The sequence below is a fragment of the Dicentrarchus labrax genome, unplaced genomic scaffold (genome assembly GCF_905237075.1).
Source record: "Dicentrarchus labrax unplaced genomic scaffold, dlabrax2021, whole genome shotgun sequence".
NCBI lineage: Eukaryota > Metazoa > Chordata > Actinopteri > Moronidae > Dicentrarchus > Dicentrarchus labrax.
Genome location: NW_026136722.1, coordinates 3,445,935 through 3,470,495, shown reverse-complemented (window position 1 = coordinate 3,470,495; position 24,561 = coordinate 3,445,935). Strand labels below are relative to the sequence as shown.

Genomic DNA, 24,561 nt, shown 5'->3' with positions numbered 1-24,561 from the left:
GTGGGTGCATCCATAAAAGGCATAAAGGGGTGAATTGATCTCTTTGTCCATGTCAAAGGGATGGATGGTTGGGATGTTGACCCCTAAGGTTGAATGAAATGGCAGAAGCTGCAGAAGTCTCAACGCTCCAATCGTGAATTATAGAAAACTCTTTTCAACAAACAAAATAAAGGAAGCTTCAGCACATGTATGCGCGTTGAAATATTAATTACAAAAGAGACATAAAGAAAAAAAATGGTTCAAATAATGAAAGAGTTCACAGTTGCATAAAATCTACTGTACAGACTTTCCCATTAAGCTGTTTAGACACTGATAGATATCTGATAAAACAGATCAATATTATTGTCAATCTAATGATGGATAATGGGGACATCATACTGAGTACCTGTATATTATCAATGAAGTCAAAGGCTTCACAGGATGATAAATATTCTGCCGACAGTGTGTGTGCATGTGTGTCTGTGTGTGTATTCATGCGTGGGTTATGTGTGCGTCACACTGATGAATGTTTGAGAACAAATCCCTTGAGGAGAATGAATCTTTGTGTGTGTGTGCGTGTGTTTTGTTGTTTCTAAAATAAAAGACGGCCCAAAAATAATGAGTGCAGGCGGTGACTCAGAGGTTGACATATGGTATTTTCTGTGACATCATCTTTAGCAACGCCACGGCCTCAGCGCTGAGATCCTGCCAGCAACTAGTTCACGCTGCTCCCAGCATGCTGACTTTGAATTTGTTCATTTTGTTCTTATTTTATTGCTTTATGCGGGCACACTGACGCACATTAAAGCAATGGAGCAAAAAAACTTGTGAATCAAACTCGCTTAGAATCTTGTTGTCATTACTGTACTGTGGAGATGAGAGGAGCACCAATGACTAAAGCGACATTAATGTTGGCTTCTTTCTAAAACAGCTTTTGTATAAAACATTTTGAGTCCCTGAGGACATCGCATTTCACATTTTAGTCTTGTTTTCAATAGTGGCATTTAAGTCTCATTTCTGTTATGCATTTAAAATCTTTATGTCCACTCTGAACAGCTGTTGCCATCTTTGTTGTGTACAGCTACTATGGTTACAGGTGTCGCTCTCATCTATTGCAAGGTTGCAAGACCACGGCAACGGCTGAATGGAATAAGAAAGGTTTATTACACGTCATGAACAAATGTGGAATACTGTGCCTCCCACAGTAGAGGGAGGCACAGGGAAAGGGTCAAGGGATGGAGGGGATGAAAGGATGAAGGGATGACAGGGTAAGGGTCGAGGGATGGGGGAAAGGGTCGAGGGTTGAGGGGTGAGTGGCTACAGGAAGGCTGGGTGAGGGTTGATAGAAAGGAAGAAAAGTTGGTAGGGTAGGTGGATGGATGGAGGAGTTCGGCGTGATGGTGGAAAGGCAGTGTTTACCTGTTCATAGCAAAGTGTTCGCACACAAAAGTCTTTGTGTCACACCGCTCTAATCAGACTACCTGTTCTCAGTGAATCCCGTCCTTACAAACTCTGCTGTTTGAACACAGCTGCCCACTCACTTTAGTGTTCGCTAGTACCTAGAATTACACATAGCAGCAGTAGTGCTAGGTGAGCACTGCATGACAATGTGATCATTCAGGAGCTGGATATTCACTCACATTTTCACTAAGATACTGCGTGATATTGATGGCATTTGTACTGATTTCTTAGCAACACAAAACATTAAAGTTTAGATGAAATGAAGATGATTGAGAATGATGCCTTTAAGCCTTTTAGATCACATCCCTGCTCAAAAAAACAAACAAATTTACAATATAATTTCTTTTTATTCAAAGTCTAATCAGTTTCCCTTCCTCCTCCTGTTTATGTAAGTTTGAACCACCCTTTTTCCAATATTATGACATCCAGCTATCAATCAATCTTATATTTATTCTTTATACGACACAGAGCTGAGATTCATTAGCACAGAGTAGAGTATTGGGGGGCGGTTTCACAAAAACACAACTTTATCACTGATTTGGGTGAAACTGGATGATATTTTATGGAGAAAATGATGTTCTTTGGTTGCTCTGCCCCTCCTCGGGGAGCCAGGAGCCAAATCACCTCAGTCATATGTTTCCTGTCTTCAAACTGGCCATCCTTCAGCCTCAGATGCTGTATGCGTCCCGGTCTGGCAGTGCCGTTCGCTGCGCACTCAGTTTGGCAGTCAGCTAATTAGACCGCTATATCTCCATGGCGGGGCAACGTAACACACAATCAGCGCTAGTGACTACTGTGACAAGTCCCTCCCTAGCTGTTTCTTTTTACAGGAAACACGCAAATATGTGGAAGCCAGCACTCTGCTTTCTCATTCATCTTAGCACAATGCTATGTTAATATTAGTTTATATTCTTACAAATGTTGGCCTGCATGATTTCATAGTTTGTTACATCTATTCTGTTGCAGCTTGTCAATCTTTTTAGGCAATTGTAAATTAGCTTTGCCATAACTGTGTCAGTTATCCTTCCAGGAGCCAGTAACATTAGCAAACACAGCATTGCAGACCCCAAGAATGGCAAGCAGTGGAGGATGCAATTGTGCTAATTATAAAGCTAAACAGTGTCAGTGACTTTACAATTAAAACAATATATTCGTTAAAGTTGTGAGCAGAACATTTTTTATGTTTTTCAAGGCTACTCCTTATGTAGTTTTAGTCTAATTTTTGTTGTTTAAAAAAAGGTCGGCAACAACATTTTTCATTCATTCATTGTTTTCATTGTAGGTTTTCTCATGCAGTGCTGCCACAAAGGGAATCCTGATCTATTCAAAAATGTGACATCTTTTTCATAAAAGTTAATTTAAGACACAGTATTGGAATTCTCATATATCCTCCTATTACACACATGTAAACACACACTCGTGTTGATGAGAGACTACGCATGAACACAAACAGGCCCTGGCATGGCAGGCACTCAGCCATGCCAAGGGACATTATTTGGCAGCTGTCAGCTCTAATAGGAGTATAGCAGGGTGGGAGACAGATCCAGGCTCTGTACCAAGCCTACAAGGGTGCACTATCTGGCAGCTACTGCATATCTGCGTATCTGCTGTGTGCATGTGCACACGCACTAATGAGTATGCAAATGTTTTTGTGTCAGAGGGACTGGTGTATCAGACTCCCTCTGAGATAATGCATGCTACCACTTGTGCCACTACAGTGTCCATTTAGCCTACTGTCTATCTGGCCGTGTGTGTGTGTGTGTGTGTGTGTGTGTGTGTGTTGCCTCCCTCTGACAGCAGAAGTGGGATAAAGTGCAGTGAATTACTGATGAGGAGAGACTTCAAGTGTTGGCTCTGTCATTTCATAACACCCCAAGACAAAAAGAAGGAGGGAGAGATGAAGAGACAGATAAACTACAGCACACACACACACACACACACACACACACACACACACACACACACACACACACACACACACATACCAGGCTGCATATCAATATCTCTTTCTGTCCTCTCCTCTTACTTACGAATACTTCATTTGGCATTGTAGTTCAGACTGCCCATTTAGGGGCAACAGTTTTGGAACAGTAACTATAAACTTCAACTTGATTTATGTAAAAATCAGACTCTTCAAATAAGCTGCAGAGCTTCTAATTGCATACGACATTAAGGAGTCTGAAAATCCTTCTTAATCGTATTACTAGTGAAGTATATTCCCAAACATAAAAACAAAACACTCAATCACAGCACGTAATATTCAATAAGTAGGTTGAAAATCAGATCATATGGTCAAAAGGCCGTAATGAGGAAGGCTTTTATTTATGTTTATTTGTTTTGTTTTGGGGTCTCACATTTCTAATTAATAGTGAAATACAAAGAGAAAACAGCCCCCGCATGGTCATAAACTCACATACACACTCCTGCCTGGCTCATGCGCTCATTTAAAATTCCCTTTCCCTGCCCTGGAGGATTTTTTGTTAAATCATTGGTAACACACACACACACACACACACACACACACACACACACTGTATATACACACAATTCCCACCCACTGTAACCTCTCTAAATTACCACCCATGAGAATTAAAGGGTGAGTCACTCTTGTGTGGCATCAATTAACTCCCTCTAGGCACACACTGTAGGTAGAAAATGGGCAAGTGTGTGTGCGCTTGTGTGGTTGTGTGTGTGAGCCTGATCATGTGTTTCTGTGTTTGTGTAGGTTGGTCGGGTGGCACAACTGTAGGTGGCATGCAGCATCACAGACAATTATACAGCAGCACTGTTTGAACACAGCAGGGTTGTAGCTCAATGCTCAGTCCCATGCTAGGCTGTAGGCCCCTCGAATCATCTGTGGGGGTCCTTGTAATATAAACTAACCTGCTGTGACAGTGAAGAGTGATTCAGCTACAAAATGCTGTGTTATAGACCCAGGGGAGTAAATGCGTTTGTGTGCACCATTGTGTGTTTGTTGTGTGCATAACAATACTGAACGTCGTATTGCACGACCGTGGGGTGTTTTTCTCACTTTATTTTTAGCACAAAACACTCTCTGACAATTGAAAACAATAGTGCACATTTTATTATACAAGCAGGACCAGGGCACTGCAAGGCTGTGATACACAAACAGACACAAACTGTAGGGATGCAGTGATTTGGTTTCACAGTGTTTGACCACTTTGATATGCAATTTGATCATGAAATAAATATTTGCCCTCTCCTCTCCTCGGGAGTTGTGCGGCATAGCGAAATGTGTTTGGGCCAAACAACACAAAGAGTGTGTTTCTTTAATACTTGCAAATTAAATTCTATCATAATCCACTCGCTCAATTGACATTGCAGTTGCAGATTTTTGTGCAGCTGAGTGCGAGAGCAAACAAGCGAGCAAGTGAGGGACTGACTTAATCATTCTGGACTCTTAATCACTCTTTTGAGTTTTCTGTCATGTCACAACAACAAAACAATAAGTGCTTACATGAGCTCATAAAGTGAGCCTTTAGCTGAGCTGCTCCATGGGAGTACTTACTGTAGTAGTGCAGAGCAGTGTTCAAGGGCACATTTGCAGCCACGGTAGAGGGAATGGATAACATTTTTCTGTGCTTTGAGACAACTATGTAATCTGTCAGATTATTTATTCAAAACAGTATGTACTCAATGACCACTTTCTTAATACTCTTATGTTGTTTAGACTGCATTAGTAAACTGTACAGTAACTAAATATCTGGTGTAAATGATATGTAGATCATGAAAACTGCTGCTCCAATTATTATGTGACACTAGCTACACTATAGCGGCACATTCTTGGGAGAGTCCAGACTGACATTTCTCAACTATCAGATTGATATACCATGCAAATACCTGCAGACATTAATGGCGTCCATAGAATTAATCCTTTTTCTACAGCGGCACTATGAAGTTGAGTTGGTTGGTTTTGAGTGAAAACAGGTGTTTGATTTATTGTCAAGAAATTTGGTTAAGGCAGTCATGTTCCCCTGTGCTTAAATTGTCATAAATCTGACTTTTAATCTAGCACCATCACCAGGTGAAAATTTCTACTTGTCCAATACTTTGCCTTATGACAAAACAACAAAAATAATGACATTCTCATAACCCTCAGTTGTGTTTTGTTTAGGGCTTGTGTGAGCTAATGTCAGAATGCTAGCACACTAAATCAAGATTTCAAACATATATTGCACCTGCTTGCATGTTATGTTTGTCATATGTCTTACACTGAAATCTAAAAGATGTCACATATTGAGAAAACTCACACGTATCCATTCACACGCAGACATGAACAAACACTACCACAAACATCCCCTGATATATATATATATATATATATCAGGGGATGTTTGTTCATATATGTGTGTGTGTGTGTGTGTGTGTGTGTGTGTGTGTGTGTGTGATACCCTGGTCTTAAAAAAAGTTTAGCATTAGCAAGTTTAGCACGCTCTAATGTGATGGCAAAATAATAAAAGAAGGTGAAGGTAAAATGAATGGTTTAAAAACATCGCATTTGTGGCTGCAAATGGGAAGTATGAGTGGACCAGTAGTACCCCTTTTCCACCACATAAGCTCTGGTTATTGAACCAGTTCCATTCAGGATTGGAGTCAAAAGCTAAATAGGATTGGCTTGCACTACTGTATTTTAATGTCATCATGGTACTTTGAGAGCCTAATATTTTCTGAGGTGGTCCGGGGTGTAAAATGTTTAAGAAACACTGCCCTGGAACAATGTATCTTAAATACTCTTTAAAGTCAGAGGAGCAGTGCACCTCTATTCATATAAATCTCCCTCTCTCACATCAAATATACTTAAAGAAATATATTTAAAGAGGCAGTTTCAGAAGCTTAATATTTCTCCTCTGCTTTAGTCTGTTTAGAATTAGAGGGTAGAACGTCATAAAGACGAGTTGTTACAGTGCTGAATGTTTCATCCTTGAGAAGGTTCATGTTGCATGAATATCAGCGCGTTTTCAGAGGCAAATCGTTTTTCCCATAAATGTCTGAACGATCACTAATTGCGCCCGACCAAAAGGATTCCAGGATGGTCGATGGCGGACTCCGTTTGAAGCAATTACCACACATATTGGACTGCTTCACTGGAAAACACACTCATGCTCAGTCAGTGGGCTCACAAGGACTTTTAATTTGTCACTGTTACCAGTTTGAACAGCTCCATGGCTGCTGGGTTTTTGAAGTTTATATGTTTTCTCAAATCAAATTTTGGGGGATACTGGGAGTAGCTTGTAGTGTTTTATGTTTTTTTTTACTCTGCAAATTCAGCAAGTCTCAATCGGGGACAAAGCTGAGCATGTGGTGCTTTAAGCCGGCCACACTGCCTGGAGTTGTTTCTATGGAGTTTTCCAGAAGTTACACCAAACCTCGCGGGATTAAAACCCTCTGTGCCGGATATTTATTTATTGCTGAATCATTTGAGTTTATGAGTGTTATACAGTCTCTGTACATCAGCTCATATCCTGTCTTGCATTACAGGCAAAATCCATTCTTTAATAATTTAACAGGAAATGAGGCTCATCGGCTTCGTGTGGATGCAAGCCTCATGAAACTGATTAACTTTATACAATCTAGAAAACAACCAAACAGAAAGTTGATACAAGCTTAACAAAATAGCCTTTGAAAACCATACTGTATTCAGATTAGAAGGAAAATGTTTAAAATAAAAATTTGATGTGATGTTATATATACATATAAAAAGGGAATAATTGTGCTGGGACTTTTAAAAGATCACAATATGGACAGAAATAAAGGCATTTGTGGACAAAAGTCACAATGAAATTAAGTTATTGAGGCACAGTGTCTTTAAAACAATAATAGATATAGAAATGCACACATAATTTAGCAAAATGAGATAGAAATAGTGACCTCTTATAACGTAGTACAGTGGTTTTCTAACTTTTTCACATCAAGGACTAAACTGACACAAAGTAGAGTAAAGATGTTTTATTACAGTGTATAAAAGAGTATAAAAAATAAAGAAATTACCATTAAAAGTCCCAAAATGCCAATTTTCTCACTATTTATGTTCGCCTTTGTGATGAACATAAATAGGTAATAGGTCATTTATTGATAGTAAAACACACCACATTGATTGTTTGACTGTCATCTTGGTGTTCCATTACAGTATTTTACATCCCTCTTGAGAGTGGGATGAGGATGTAGCTTATCAACATCACCTCAGCTTAAATAGCCTAGTTATAAATCCAATGGTGTCGCAGCTACCTGATACATTACAGATTTCAAAGAGAAGATTGGTTTAAATCTACATTTTATAACACGGACAGCTTTTGTCAAAATTGTACATTTGAAAATGAATTAAGAGGGCACCAGAATCAGAATTAGAATCGGGTTTATTGCCAAGTAGCTTTACACACACAAGGAATTTGCCTTGGTATTTTGGTGCAAACAATAAACATAATAAACCAAACGAGGAATGTGATATGTACTGCATGCATTGTTGTGTGCACTTACAACATACTGGGCCTCCTTCATATCTGTGCTAGAAGTGTGTGTTGTTTGAAGTGCTGCATGTCAACACTTAAAGCTTCCACCCTTATCATGAAAGAGCCAGATATCCCTTGGCGTATAGACTGGGTGGATGTTATTCTGAACTGGGGTTTACACAGTATTTGAATCTCTCCACAACTTAAGCGATGGAGATTTGCTTTTTATTTTCAACATTTAAGGGATTTAGCTGTTCCTTTATCTCATGCAACAGAGTGGAATGAGTTCAAAGGAGAAGCGTGCAGGATTTAGTGGCATCTAGTGGTGAAGTTGCAGATTGAAACTAACTGAGAACACTGAGAACGGGCTGTGAAGAGTCTAGGAGAAACTAGTTTGGTTTGCCTTTTCTAAGCTACTGCAGAAACATGGCGGTTCAACATAGCGGCCTCCATGGAAGGCGACCCCTGGCATTGGTAGATAAAAACAGCTCATTGTAAGGTGACGAAAACACGATTCCTATATCCCCAGGTGATTATACACTAATGAAAACATATCTATGAATATTATATATGTATATACTATATATATATATTCTCCTAAATGTTACATACTGGACCTTTAAGTTGCTTAATAACTAACTCTGCAGACAACAAATAGTTGACAGAGCAATGTGCAGAAAAGCTGGTAGAAACTGTCAGTAAATGTTTGACATTGCTTCAAATCTTTTCTGGAGTGTGTGTGTATGTGTGTTTGTGTGCATGCTGATAGGGGGCTCTGATGTCCTCCTATCAGTCTGTATCATTTCAAGAGTGCTAATGTTGCAAGTTGGAATAGTTTATGTGACAGTTTCCTCAGGGCGGGGAAGAGAAACGAGGGAGTAAGGGCTGAGAATACTAAAGGGGAAGAAATAAAGAAGAGGGAGAAAATAGAAATTGGGCCAAAGGGTGAGAGGCAGAGGGGGTTGAGACAGACCAGACACAACGACGAGAGAGAGCGCAACAGAGTGAAAGACAGAGACGGAGGGTTGAGAGAGCAATACAGGGAGAGATAAAAGGCTCGTAGCCAAAGAAAGAAAAAACGAAGAGGGGGAAGAGATAACAGGAGCATGGGGGGGGTAGAGTCAGACGCAGAAAGTTGAGAAGATAAGACAGACGGGATTAGAAGAGAAGAGAAGGAAAGAGATGTTTCCAGGGAGATAGAGGGGGTTGAGAACAACAAGTACTCAACAATAGCGCTCTTAAGCATTCTGGAGGGCACGAAAGGAAGAGACACAACGAGAGTGGGAGGGGAGACGAGAAAGTGACGGAGCTACAGTTTCAGCCTGCTTACCATTGAGAATGAGAGGGGGGAGGAGAGTGGAAGACAAATGAAGCAATGGAATGGAAGTGGACAGATATTGATGAGATGAGAGAGAGAAATGGATTGGCGAGCAAGCAGAAAATCTACAGGGCAATTGAGATGCATGTGTGGGTACATAATATGTGTTCCTGCTATCCAGTTTAAGGACACATTTTATTTTATCTATTGTTCCTAAATGCCCGTCAGTCCACTCCCTTCCCCGTGGAAATCTCTAAAGTTCTATAAAATCTGTTGAACCTTAACTTTTGTGGCGTTAAGAATAAATTCCATTACTGAGCTTGTACGTAGTCACACGTTATTTGCCAGAAGAGATGACTCATCATCATCAAAAGGTCTAATTTCAAACAAACTTTTTCCTAATGTTAATTCTATCCAGAGGAGTGTTTTTTTGCTGAGCCGGGTGTTTTTTCAACAACCCCCATTTCACATTCACAGTAGGGAGCTGCCCAGTAAAACCACAGACGACTGCTGGTCGCTGTGCTGCTCCACTGGAGCAGCTGAAGATTGCTTTAATGACACCGTAGCAGTGAGAAGAGTGTCAAGGGATGAGATAGAGGCAGAGGAGGAAGATCCAGTCTTAGATGACGATTACGAACCCTGTAGTGATGAGGGGGACTGATGCATCTGCACCTATTTGCTTCATGGGTGTATCCTACCTGATAACTTTGATTTTGTGTCATACCGTGTGTGCACTGGTCCAGAAACTTGAAGCCACCAGTGCACACACTGAGAATTGTCTTTACAGTGAAGTAGGAGACATCTTGTGTCCAGCAGGAAAACTAACCCTTTCTGGAATTACACATTTTTGCCAATACAAAAAAAGAGTAAATCACACAATATTGTTCCAATAAGATTATTTGTATATTTCGAAATACATGTCTGGAGGGGATCTTTAATTGTACTGTGTGAGTGTCGGGAGACCACGTTTCTACCCTGTTAATTAGCTTGTTTCTGTCACAGCTGGTTTTCTAAAAAGCTCATGAATTGAGCTCAAATTTGGTGGGCAAGTAGACCATAAAGACAAAAACAGCTGATCACGTCTTTGGAAGTCGTCATAGCAATGTTAGTATATTATTCTATATCATGGCCAGGAGTGTACACATTTCCATTTGGTGTTCATGCTATTTTGTCCCTTCATTTGGGAACAAATTAAAAAAACAAAAATCCACATTATAACCTTCACAACGGTACTTTATATATATTTATACTTAGTACCTATTGCAAGTCCACTGTTTAAATTGCATTATATTGGTCAGGTGTTCATGTTTTTATGCTGATTGCTCCCATGACCACAGGCAATCATTTCACAGCAGGCTAATAAAAAAGCAATTGCTCTACTGCGTTTTAGAAGGTTTCAACAGTGAGATTAACAGTGAGGAAATATTTACGGGTCTCTTGATAGCGGCTCTCGGGTCACAGTTGATTTGTTGACTATGTTGTTATAATTTCCTTGTCAGTGGCAACACGTTGATGGTGAGCATTCTCCTGTTTTTGTCGAGGTGAACAAATAGTTTCTAGCTTTTAAGAACAATGAAATTATTTGACGTCAACAGTGGGCAATCTGAGCAGACCTATGTACCAGACCAGGTGTTGTTATTTTAGTTTCTGTGCTTTTTCGTAACCTTATTAAAAACAAATGGTGGCAGGAGCAAATATAGTGTCTGACACTCTAAAAGGGCATGCAATATATTTTTCTTTCCACCAGGGTGGTTTTCTGTAGCAATTAAACTGCAATCACACAGATGACAGTGATGCAGCTTTCTATGAGACACTTGGACAAATCAGTTCATTTTGCTGAAACCACCACACTACACTAGAAAATGAAATTTTACTCCCATCATTTTGCACAGAACAAACAAAAGAATGCATCCGCTTGAAATGAAAGACAAGTTATCATCTTTACAATCAATGAAAGGTCACACCACAATGGTCCTCCATTAAATAAATAAATGATTCCAACACATGATAACTCATAGAATAGTAAAAGATTGCAGAATTGACAAAATATTTGACAGGAAGTCCTCAAGAGACAGTGCCTGAGCTTCCTTTTGTTTGTCCTGATGTTTCTCAGCTTACTTTTAGCTATTTCACAATTTTTACTTTTAGCTACGTGTTTCAGCTATTTATCTGTTAGTTACATATTCCAACTATTTATCCATTGATTCTCTCGTTATATTCAAGTAGAATGAAATCGATCAAATAGCTATTGTCTGATACAAATCACAAATCTTTGTTTACAGCTGCAGCATTAGTTCTTTCTGCTCCTAAAGAGTTAAATCTGCATGTTGGAAGGCCTTTTCCTGCCTCTGTTCCAGTTTTTGAAGAGGCATCAGAACTTGTTCAAAGGCATCAAACAATAAAAGATGGCAGGAGGGGAAGTTGCTTTATATTTTATAAATGATTGATGCTCCCACTTCGCAAACATCCAGAGTCTCATCCTTTTTATCCTCAATTCCACTGTCTTGAATTTAATTCTGAGCGTTTCTGTTTGGGTTTGTTTTAATAGACATGAACAAGCTTGTCTTCATCCTCAGGTACTACTATTTACATGAAGGCTGTTTGGATATTTTTAATAATAGATTTTAATAATCTGTCCACATTAATGCGTGGATATTTTTTCTACCTATTATCATGTTTTTATCTACTTTTCAGTTTGTATGCAGGATGCTTAAATGAAGTGTGTAAATATGTGCTTTCTTTCCTCCCTCCAGAACTCTGACAGAGCTTCTGAAGCAGCCAGGGGAGGCGGGAGTTGTGGATGGAACCGGGGTTCATCATCCTATAGGGACCAACGGCATCTCCGCCAGGGCACTACGCTCCAACAATGGTCAGTCCTCAGTGTGTGTGTCTGTGTGTCTGTGCGTCTGTGCATGTTGTGCATTTGGGATAGGTTAAATTATATTACGTGTCTTAGAGTAGTGATATCACTCAGATGAACTCATGCAGCCTACCTCTTCATCGACACCGCCATTAATTTCTCCATAACTTCAAGCAAATTTCAATTGCTTATCCACTACTTTAGCAAACTATCAATTAGTCCAATTTTAGCTAAGTATATTTTAATAGTTTATCCACTACTTAAAGCTAAATATTTCAACTGTTTAACTCATACTTCAAGCTAATTTAACTATAGTTCAAGTATTTACTAACCAGTTATCCATAACTGTTAGCAAGAACTGTTAATCAATTACTTTTACACAACTATTTCAACTATTTATTAATCCCATCATTTTTAGCCAAGCGTTTAGACTTTGCTACTGCTCACTGGTTAATTAGTATTCACACAACGTCAACATGTGGTGTTCAGGTGTTACAAGTAACTCAAATTAGTTGAGCTACAAACTCCCTGGCACCTACAGAAGTAGCCCCAAGGGTACAAGGACCCCTGCTTGGGATTCATTGTCTTACAGCGCCCCTCTAAATTGAGAACAATTCAGACACAAGGGGGTGCATTAATTTGGAGGACTGAGACAAAGCCTTAACTGCTGTGAAACAGCTTCATGCCCTCTAATAACCTCACAAACAAATACACACAACACATCAGGACTGAGCTCATGGGAGAGTGAAGACTTCAAGTCCATCTGAGAACATTTTTATTTACATACACGCACAAACACCACAGACCCATTAAATAGACATGTATGTTTAAATTTTCTACACCAGAACTCTTCCCTTGTACCCACTTACAGTGACGCACTTACTGTACATGCATGTGTCTCACCGTCTATTGCTGTCTCTCTGTCTGAGCACAGAAGCACACATGTCTCATCCATGGGCAAGGAGGCGCAGGGACAGACAGGTCATATTTAATTAAGATGTAATTAGCCGTGTTCCTGCTCCAAACCCACAGAGGGAATGCTGTGTGACCCATCTGTCTTCCGCTTTCTAGACGTTTTGACCACACACACAAAGACCCACATACAGAACACACACACACACACACACACACACACACACACATATGTACATGCTCAGTATAACCCTTTGCTTCTTCAGTGGATTGAGACTCAAATTAGAGGGCATATTTCCTAAGGGTTCATTTGTGACAAGAGTGATGGCATGCTTTAAAGGACAAAGTCCCTGATGCCCCACAATTTGGTCCTCATTATCAGGCGTAGCAGAAAAAATGTGAGCCAGTTATTTCCTAATATCCAGACTGTGTTATTGTGTGGTACTGTAGGTAAATGTCTTTTTTTCCAAACTTCTTACGTTCATATCTGGTTACTCACCAAAGCATGCATAAAGCCATATGAAATTAAAAAAACATGAGTCTCTGTAGATGCTACTTTAGCTAACCCACACGCACTGATACAAAAGATACCAAATGTTTCATGTGTTCTGGTTCATATGTAAGTTATTCTAGTGTAAAGTTTTCATATTTCACACTGTCACAAATGCACACCCTTACACATGCAGTATTTATCCACACACACACAGACAAATGCTGAGGCTTCTCCTTTTACTTTCATCTTCCAACCATTGCAATAAACATGTTTTTGGCCTCTGTTTCACCCCGTACTGGGCTTATTAGCACTCTGTTTCCCCTGCTCCTTCCATTTTTTTATTCCCCTGTTATTAAATCCCCCTTTTACCTCCTCTGCTTTCTCACATTTCTTTGTCTAAGTGTTTTTTTGGAGTCTTCAACATCAGAGTTTAATCAGACTTTCAGCACCCTATATTACCAGATAGCTTTTTCAGCATTTTTGTTAGTCTTTAATATCTATTTTATGTGATATAATTACCTTTATGTTGTTGCTTTTAAAATCTGATGGATCAGGATGATGTGCATGTTGTCATGAAGAAAAAGAAATACAGTTTTTAACTCCATCCTATACCAAACTGTACTACAATTACAAGTTTGTGCACTTTCTTCTTTTTAATATTTAAATTAAGTTTTACATCTTATTAGATGTAATGACATATACTTGCTGTAGAATTCCAGCATTTAAGTAAGAAGGAAGAATAAATATTTGTTTGTCCACTTAGGGTAGCAAGAGAAGCAGAAGAAGAAAGAATTATTCCCGTAGTTAAAAAGATAATAGAAAATGTCAAGGAAATAACAGAAGGAAGGGTGTGAGAGGTGTGAAAGGAGGAATAAACAGAGCATACATATGGAGAAGAGAGAGAGAGAGTGTGTGTGTGTGTGTGTGTGTGTGTGTGTGTTTACTGCAGGGGCTGAATGGGGGTACAGGGTGATGACAGTCGGGGCGACCGGATGAAGCCATCCTGATCCTGCTGTGTCAGCCGTCTACACTTAATCACATCTTAATTAAACACATTTAATCCTCCAGGCCAGTTAGACAGAGAGACAAAGAGAGAGACTGGGAGGAAAAACAAGAGAGATGAGGGGGAGTGAAAGAAGAGGCAGAGAGAAAAGGAGAGAGGATGGTAGACAAATTGGTTTGAATGTAAACAAAATGTTTATCACTTCACAGGTTGGAGTAAAATATCTTTCAGCGGAGGTTGATGGCTGCATAAAACTGTTCTGCATCTCCATAATTTAAATTTTAAACAGTATAAAAACTGTGTTTCACCACTTTCTCCATAATCTACTGTTGGGATTCAAACTCAAATTTAAGACCTACAGCAGAATGGCACCCTTATATTGGTAATAATGACAACATTATTGCCTTTTAATGGAAAAAGCATTTAAAATGTCTAAAGTGAAAGCTGGTCTGTCGGTGGGTCCATCATTTTATTTCAGACTGAAATAGCCCAGCAACTGTTTGTTTCCATTGAAAGTTGTACAAAACCTCATGGTCCCTAGACGACAAATCCTATTTACTTTGACAATGACAACTTTTTCTTTAGTGCTAAAATAAGATTACAATTACAGACTGTGGTATCTGAAGGCTTATAAATTTAAATTACATTCTGTTATAAGTTCAAATGATATATGTCAACATATGTAGTGTTAGTAGTACATGAGGTTAAGGGACTAATTCTTACTATGGAATGTTTATGGCTTTAGCAATAGCCTCTGGCCTCAACTGTTTGTGGCTTAATCCTCTACTGTTTGTGGTTGAAGGGCCTTTGACCTTTACTTGATAACCCCCCACCTCCCCTTATCACCTTAAACATTTGGATTGGAATTAAACATTTCTTTTGACCTTTGGAGTAAAACTGACCTTTATAAACCTGTGTTCAAGGTGAATTAGACAGAGCTGTTCCTTTGGCAGGATGCTCTCCAAGCTCCCGCGCTGCTTGTATTGATGCTGAACTTTTTGTAATAAACCTTTTTATATACAATCAAGACAGTGTTAGGGGACTTCTCTTCAACACATCTTCACATCATCGCTATTAAATATTCAACAAGACAATTAAAATACAGTGCTTTCAAAGGCGGTGATGTGTTTGTATACAGACAAATACAGACAATATGAAGAAGGTTACAGACTGGATCTTTGACAGATTTTATTTTTTACATTATATGATGACTTTTAGTCTAGTGCCATTACAAGTCAACATTTAAACTTATCCAATACTAGATACTCGAACACATGCCTACAAAACTAACAACATTCCCATCAGCCACTGCTGCACTTTGTGTTTAGTGTTAATTAGCAAATGTTAGCATGCTATCATGCTAAACTAAGTTGGTGATAATGAACATTATACCTGCAAAACATCAGCATGCATGTTGCTAAAGTTAACATTTAGCTCAAAGTACACCCTTACAGAGCTGCTACTATGGCTGTAAACGTCTTATCTCTTTCCCTCCTTTGTCTGCCTCTCTTTACTGTAGATTTTGAAATGAAAGGTAAACTTGTATTACAGTAGTAAATAAACATGTAGGTTGATACAACCAATACAACCATGGTCTTCCACTTTTCTTATTCATCCACTCTGACTGGCTAACTTGCCTCCAATGCACATATAAATGCACCGTATGCAAAGTTTTGCACCAGCTCATGATCACTTTATTGTCTTTCAGTGCAATTTCTCCAACCTCATTTCTGAAAAGAACAGGCTGAAAATATCAGAAAACAATTTCTCATCTAGGGAAGGAAAACATGCTAATGATTTTCAAATTTGCTGCAAGGGAACAATGCAGAACATACAGCAACTATTCTCATCACTATACATACTATGTGCATCAATGCGCTGTGGCTTAAAATAGGCTGTAGCTGGACAAGTTAGAGTGCAGTGAGAAGCATGAGCGCGGCTGATTAGGATGAAAATACACTGAACAAGTCCTGAGCCCTTTACCTAATGAAGACAGCAGCCAAATCCTCATGTTTCCTCTCTGACAAAAGAATGATCTCCTTATCTTCCTTGCACTCCTCTCCTCTTCCTTTGTGCTCATTTTTGAGGCAGATATATATTTAATACAATGTAAGAGATGAGCTAAGGGATAAAAGTGGTAAGATGTAAAGTCTAAAGCTGGCATATTTGACATAAAGAGAGGCGAGCGAGAGAGAGAGAGAGAGAGAGAGAGAGAGAGAGAGAGATAGAGAAAAGCACAAGGAAAGACATACTCAGGTCATGTGATGGTTACAGTGACAACAGGAAGACATGTTTATGTGTGGTTAGAAAAGACAGCTGATTTGATGAGAGAAAAGAGGTTGACAGGAAGAAGTTATTGAACAAAGTCATAGAACAAGGTAATGTGGAGAGAGACAGGAGGGAGGAGATGAAACTTAGATGAGGTTAAAAGAGAGACATACCTTAACAATGACATTACTGAGGCGTGGAATGGGAGAAGCAGCAAGCGAAGGAGGGCGCAAGAGGGGGAGAGGCGGTGAAGGCAAAAAAAGGAGGGAACAGGCAGATGAAAGGGAGCTGATGATGAAAATGAGCGGGTGGGTGTGACACTGTGTCCAGTGTGCAATGAGGAACAGAGGGAGGAATTAGATCAAAAGGGAGGCATGGCAAGAGCGAGTGTGAGAGAGTTGGAGCGCAAAGGAGCAGGCGAGGGAGAGGAAAAATGAAAAAGTGAGAGAAAGAGCTGGAGAAAAGAAAAAGAGAGTGAAGCGGGAAGGATAAATAGAGATAGAAATAGAGAGAATAGATAGAAGAGACAACATGCTGCTAGCTGCGAGGGGGACAGCTGGTCAGCTGCTCTTGCTCTGTTCTGGTGTGGAGAGCTGCCCTGAGGACAGTCACCCTGCTCTGCACACACACACACACACACACACACACACAGAAACCTGCTAGTCCATGTATATACACAGCCACATACACATTTGCATACACAGACCGGGATACACACACATTTTTTGTTGTGTTTTACAGGCAGATTTACAGAGCAGAGATAAGATGGTAAAAGCAGTGTGGAAGAAAGTAAAGAAATTATGGAGGAGAAACAATCTTCACAGGCTAGGACAGAGGACTGGAAATCAGAAAACAAAAACAGAAGGTGCAAATAAGTGAGACACTGAGCAATTATATAAAAGTGAGGGAGAAGGTATCAGGCGATGGGATGTAAATGAGAATGTGTGGCAGGGGAGGAGGAGTGAGAGAAGAACAGATGGCAGGGAAGAAGAGCGGGAAGGAAGATGGAAAGCTGGGAATGCGAGAACCCTCCCAGTTCACTTATAGCTGATGTCAGGCATGCAAACACTGCCTCTAATTGTTGAACTGACTGCAGCACATGGTACAATAGAAATTCTCCATTCTTTGTTTCATCTAATGACAGTCAGCTGATCTAAGCACCATGGACAGCAACACTAAAAAAAGCCAGGCCACACAAAAAAGGAAACAATAAAACCCCATTCCATTAGGTTTCCCACTTCCTCTGCAGATAGTGGGAAAACAACAGACAAGAAGTCTTCTGTCTTCTAAAACTTTTAAAACTCTGTCACCTGCTCTCTGTGGCCATCAGGGAAGGTCTCTGGAATTAGTGCCACTTTGGTACAGATGGCGTTAATCTCCCCTCATTAGGAGCTAAATGGTACTCAATTGTACTTTGACAAAATATTAAAGGTCCAGTGTGTAACATTTAGGAGGCTCTATTGGCAGAAATGGAATATAATATTCGTAGGTATGTTTTCATTAGTGTATACTTCAGGTGAAATCAGATTTTTTGTGTTTTTGTTACCTCAGAATGAGCGCCACCTTCTGCCTTCAGTGGAGACTGCCAGGTTGAACCGCCATGTTTTTACTATAGCCCAGAAGGATAAACTGGCTCTAGATAGGCCCCTTTGCATATTAGTTTTAGTATTTTCTCCCTTAAGGTTGGAATTCTGAACTACATTGCTAGATGCCATTAAATCCTACACAGTGGACCTTTAATCACATTTACCCCCTAAGCGGCATTATGAAAACATACATATTGTTAATGAAGTTGCTAAACCAATAACCATGCCTTCTTTGAAATTGACTAACATTACACCAGAAAACATTGCCCACAAAGGCATTTTAAAGGGGAAGTATACTCCTTCTTAAAGGGTCAGGCAGGTCAGGGGATTAAAGTCCCCCCTACAGAAAACCTGTGTAAGCAAAAAGACTAAACACAAGTCAACAAGCATGTTTCAAACATCAGAAGTTCCCGGTTCACTGAGTTGATGAGTGAGAGGAATGCACACCTTCCTCTCAGCATGCATACCAGCATTTACTCAAGGACATTACCTATTGGGAATGGAGAAAGTACGCTCCATGACATGATTTATATGCCCTCCCTGCAAAGCTAATGGAATATCCACCAGCCTAAGCTCTGCTTGTTGTGTTTATTGCTAATTAACAAATGTTAGATGGTGAACATGGTAAACATTTTACCTGTTAAACATCAACATGTTAGCATTTCCATTGTGAACATGTTAGCATGCTGACATTAACATTCAGCTCAAAGTACAGTCTCACAGAGCTGCTATATGGCTGAGACTATATTCTATGCATAATAAAATCTTGCTGTTTTTCTCAGTTTTGTAAGCATAATCATGGAAACATCTCATTGACCCACTGTAATGGAACCATCAGCTAATTTGTTTGTGACCTACCTTATTATATTTCAATGATATTATACTTCATGAGTTTCAATTTTTGTACCAGTGATTAAATTACCCACGCATGCCAAAGGAACTTATGCCCTAGTTGTTATTGGAAGCTCCATTTAAAACAGCATTAATAATGATGCCCTGGACTGTCTTAATAATGCACATACATACATGCAATGCTTTCTTCAGCAGTTCTCAGAGATAACCTTCAAACTAACGACGCCCCTCTGTTACAGAAGGAAAAGACGGTGTGGTATATCTAAGCAGGGCGGACTCTTCTTCTCCACTGGAGGTCTCTTCTGAGATAGGAAAGGATTTGCATTTGTGGGGCATAATTTGCATGTTGCTGGCCTGCAAGAGCGGAAAGAGAGGCAGAGAGAGGGGGAGAAATATAAACAACAGTGGGAGGAAGGGAGGTTGAGATGGAAGGAGAGAACATTCAAAGAGGAAAAAGGAGAGACGAGTGAGGGAGAGTGAGTTTGATGCAGAGAGAACGGGGGCGGGGGGAGCAAGAGACGGTGGAGGAGTGAGATAGGATCAGTGTGACATTGAAATCAAAACAAGGAAATGAGTATCATGGGAGCCTGCAGGACGGGTGTTAAGTGAAAAGACGTACTATAGGCAGGGGGCTGGTGTGTGTGTGCAGGAGTGTGTTTGTTTACATCTGTGCGCCCTTGATTTCTGTGATCGTCACTACAGTGCCACATGGGGCCAGTGCCAATTATATCCGCACTGAGCTCGTCAACGACACACCCCCAGAGAGACAGGGAGAGAGAGAGAGAGACAGAGCAGATATTGTTTAAGAGTATGTGAACGTATATGTCTGTATGTTCATACAAGCATGAAAACGTGCACTTGTGCATGAACGTACTGTACAGTTTGTACATCAGGTGGGCCAACTTGTCTTTTCATCCCATTATATTCCTACCATTACATCTGTATGACTGACAGGAGCTCAGGTCTACCAATCCGTTTGCTGCTTTATAGGTGTTTTTATTATAATTAGCGTCTGACAGGATGTGTATGTGAACCAGAAATGACTCATCCTGACCTCAGTGGCCTTGTGACGGCTACTGTGGCCTTCGACCCACCCTCCACTGCTGGCCTCATACAACCAGATTTAATATTGCAGAACAGAATACATTTTAGGGGATCAGAGGAATGTGTTTAACCAGACTTGGCAGCTGTAATACATCAACACAGATGCCACAGTGTGTGTATGCCTTAATGTAACTGCAAACAAGTAGCAATGCAGAAGAACAGTTGCTGACATTGCTGTACAGAAATTGACAGGAGACTCACAGTTCCCTAATCTGAATTATCTAAATGATAATTTAGGTAGTAGGCTAATCATTTTTAGCCATACTAGTGGCACGGCTCTAGAGCTGACAATGTTAATTGGTCAGTCCAGACTCAAATATTTCAACAGCTAATGGACGGTGCATGACATTCATGGTCCCCTGATGATGAATCCTATGACTTTGGTGATCCTGTGACTTTTCCTCTAGCACCACCATGAGGTTGATGTATTGAGTGAAATGTATCAACAAGTATTGGATGGATTGCCGTGAATTATGGTAGACACATTCATGTCTCCCTCAGGATGAATTGTAACAACTTTGGTGAGCTCCTGACTTTTTTTTATCTAGCACCATTATTGGGTCAAGATTTGAATTTGTCCAACTGACCTTCTTCATGGATTCTCCTGTGGTTAATTTCACAATGATCCTTACTGCCTGAAGTCAAGCAGCAGAAGTTAAGTGGCAGTATGTAAATACTACTGGCCCATTTTTGGGTGAGTTAAATATGCAAGAGTAGTCTTACATGGGACTGTCTATATCGCAGGGAGTTTATCCTTAGCTGGTCGAGCCGCTTGGAAAACAAAATATACCCTCTTCTCCAGGCACCAGCATGTATGTATCATTAGTCACTTGTGTTTACCCAACTGTCTCATGTCATAATGGCTGCTGTGAAAAAAAAGCCTATAGTTTGTTTTATGACCAAAAAATGCAAAACTGATGTTATCTCCAATGAGCTTCATTTGTACAGTGAAAAGTGCTAGTTAGCAGATGTTAGCAGGCCAGCATGCTTAACTAAGACTGTAAAGGTGAAAACTAAAATCCAGCATGTTAGCACAGTTGTCATTGTGTGCATATGTTGTGAGCATACGTTAGCATTTATAGAGCTTATAGAGTTTAATGTAGTTCATCTCCACAACTTTGGCCCATTTTTTAGTTCGTAGCAGAATATTTTTAGCTTATATTTCATAGAAAATATGTTTCATTTAAATTAAAACTGAGACAGAAATACAATATCTTACAGTGAGATGGGAAGCTTTTTAACACACCAGCTGATTTGGTTCTTAAACAAGAAAACACTGCACATTTGCGTATTTCTATTAGCCTTTAGACAGACTCTAAAATTGTCAAGCCCATTCATTCCCATATTTCTTTTTATATCCTGTTCTCTCTACCCCCAATCTCGGAGAAGAGAATGTGACTCTGCATTTTCCTTCCCTACATCAACTTCTAACTTCTAATCTTCTTTCTCTCCCTCACTTTTTCTCCCCCCTCAGGCCAAACTATCTGTGTCTCACCCTCCACCCAAACTATACTGACGCAGCCAAAATCACTGAACATCCAAAAACACCCATAATAAAGTACTTTTTATTTAAATTTCTCAGTTACATATTTGTCTGGGTTGCAGATACATTCATGAATATCCTTTGATGATTTTTACGCTGCTGAAAAATCTCTTTTTGGCTATTACGATCTCTCCCATTTGGATTAGTCTGTGATACCCATCTTGAATGTTAAGTTTCAAAAGTGCTATTTTTCTGTCTCTGTCTCATTTAGGCAGGTAAGGATGTAGCACCAGATATACAGTAGTATTATATAGTAGGATTGAGATATCCCCACTGATCGCTGGGTGGGTAAATCAGGTGTAAGTCTGGCTGATAATCCTTTAGTGCATCGCTAGCTATCTCTTTTCCTGTCTTAGTCCTCCCCTTTCCAGTTCCCTCTCATTAGCTGTCTTCTCTCATCCTCTGCCCTCTTTCTGCTCACAGCCATGCTTCCCTTGAGGTCTCTCTCCCTCTCTCTCTCTCTCTCCCTCTCTCACTTTTTCTGTCATCTCTCTGTCCCTCTCCTCCTCTCTCTTTCTTTTCTTTCGCTCTCTAAATCATAGCCTGAGTGTCTGCAGACTGAGCTGTCTGATCCCTCATTTTCTGACTGAACTCTAAAGTCACCCAGAAATGATCACAGAGCTACAATAAATAGACCTGATGTTCCTTTTGGTGTTTTTTAGTAGTTCAAGAGTTGAATTTCACAGAGTTGAAAGCAAACTTTTGGGGTTACAGGGGCAACACCTACAGGCAACGTGATGAAAGTACAGTGTTAAAACCCAGAAGAAAACGGATGGAAAAGATGGAAATACAAAGCAAATTATTGAAGATTGAAAACAAAAGCTTATTTAACCTTGTGTCACATAAAAATAAAGAAAACTAAGACATCTTAATTGGATGATGTAAATAGAATGAAAATATAACATCATATTGTACTAGAAAAACAAATAAAGTAAAAACAAAATAGGTTTTTAAAGCACAAATGCAGAAAATCATAAAATCATTCAAGAGTGAATCGCATGGACATGGTGCCGCTCTATTTATTCTAGTGCTGTGCAGATCTGTCGCCACTGCTGAAAGTCAACCAGCTCACAGAGGAGGAACATTCAGAATAGGCTTATTAATAAGCCAGTGCAGCAGCAGATTACAGTTTTAGTGAGCCGCCAAAACAATGAAAGAGACTGACAAACAGAGAAGCAGTCAGACAGACAAGAACCAAAGACAGAGGGTCAGTGATTTGCTGGGAAATATTGGCTGATTAACAGTATGCTCATAAATGCAAACTTCCAGGTCAGCACAAATACTGACTTACACACTGACTGAGGGGCCAACAGAGAGGCAGATTGACTGTTTGTTTAAATCTTTGATACCGACTTGTTTTCGTTCTTGTGTTTCTTAATTTTTTCATTTATATATTAGTTTATTTTAGATTTTTCTTTCCTCTTTTTACCTACCAGTACTGTACTTTTTAACCTCTAAACCACTGTGGACACTGAGGTCACGCCTTCTGTATTTTTCTTTGGTAACAGCCACAGCTGCCATTTTGACATGAAATAGATAAACACAAGTGTTACCAATGATATTTATTAAGGTTATGTTCCATTCAGTGTAGCCGAGCCTTTCCAGTGAGCCTACGTGTGCAATACCAGAACCCTCTGGGGACCATGAACGTCTGTAGAAAATTTCACGGCCAGCCATCCAGTTGTTGCTGAGATATGGTAGGCTGATATGAATATTCTTTGACAAAGACAATTTACTCTTGGACCCAAAAAAAGAAAGGATTCGGAATCTATTTATATTCCTGGCAGCGCGGAGAAGGCTGAGCTGGGCTTGGAGGTTGTTTGCACTCACAACCTCAGTATTTATAAAATCCTGGCTATGGCCTTAATCCTGCTTGTTCAGTACTGTCCTCCTGCAAAGCACCCGGGAAGCCCATGCTTTTATCCATTTATTGTATTTATCTGAAACTAGGAGTACTCATGTATATTCCAGTTCAGTGAAATACACATATATACAAAAATCTTGTGGACTGAATGTTTTCTACTGATTGATCTTCTCATACTGAACAGATTTAGAAGATTTAGTTCCGGTTAGTCCAGGATCATCTCAAGTGCATCTCTGTGTTCTTGTTAGGGTGAAGTTAATACACTTAGACCCCTGTAGCTGCTATAGAGGACATGTGTATATAATGTATGCAGTATGCATAGGGTCCAGTCTTCAGGCGTATCTGTACTGTTGTTTACTTGTGCACGAAGAGTAAGTACGTTTATGTGTGTTTGCATGCATGTGTGTGTGTGCATTGATCCAGTGTGGTGCGGGGGCTTTTTTTCTCTGTCTGTCATTTGAAGGACACCTGACCCCACTCTGCAGCCTCACACACCAATCACTCATGACAGCCCCCCTACACACACACACACACAGCCTTGACAGCCATCATGGATAGTGTGGACAGACGATTCATAAGTTGCAGCTCAATTGAGACAAATGACAGCACACATTGGCATTCTGTACTGTCTTAATGCGTAGGGGTTGTGTATTACACATACATGAGTGTGTGTCTGTGTGTGTGTATTGGAGATGTCAAGTGAGGCTGAGGGAGGCTGTGTTGTGTCTGTCACCTCCTCTGCCTCCAGCCATCCCGAGGGTCAACCATTATGGATTGACACATTTTTACACATTTGACCTTAAAATAGCTAGTTGTGTGTGTGGATGAGCAGTCCAGCCATGTGATTGTAT

The 24,561-nt window shown here is 40.0% G+C and overlaps 1 protein-coding gene across 1 annotated transcript in view; it reads left to right on the top strand.

Annotated features, from left to right (window-relative positions):
* LOC127356755 (protein shisa-8-like) overlaps positions 1-24,561 on the top strand; it is a 94,614-nt gene that overhangs the window by 26,322 nt on the left and 43,731 nt on the right. The window contains exon 2 of the mRNA XM_051388772.1: positions 11,979-12,094. Coding sequence (XP_051244732.1) covers positions 11,979-12,094 — 116 coding nt within the window. The remainder of the gene's footprint in view (positions 1-11,978; positions 12,095-24,561) is intronic.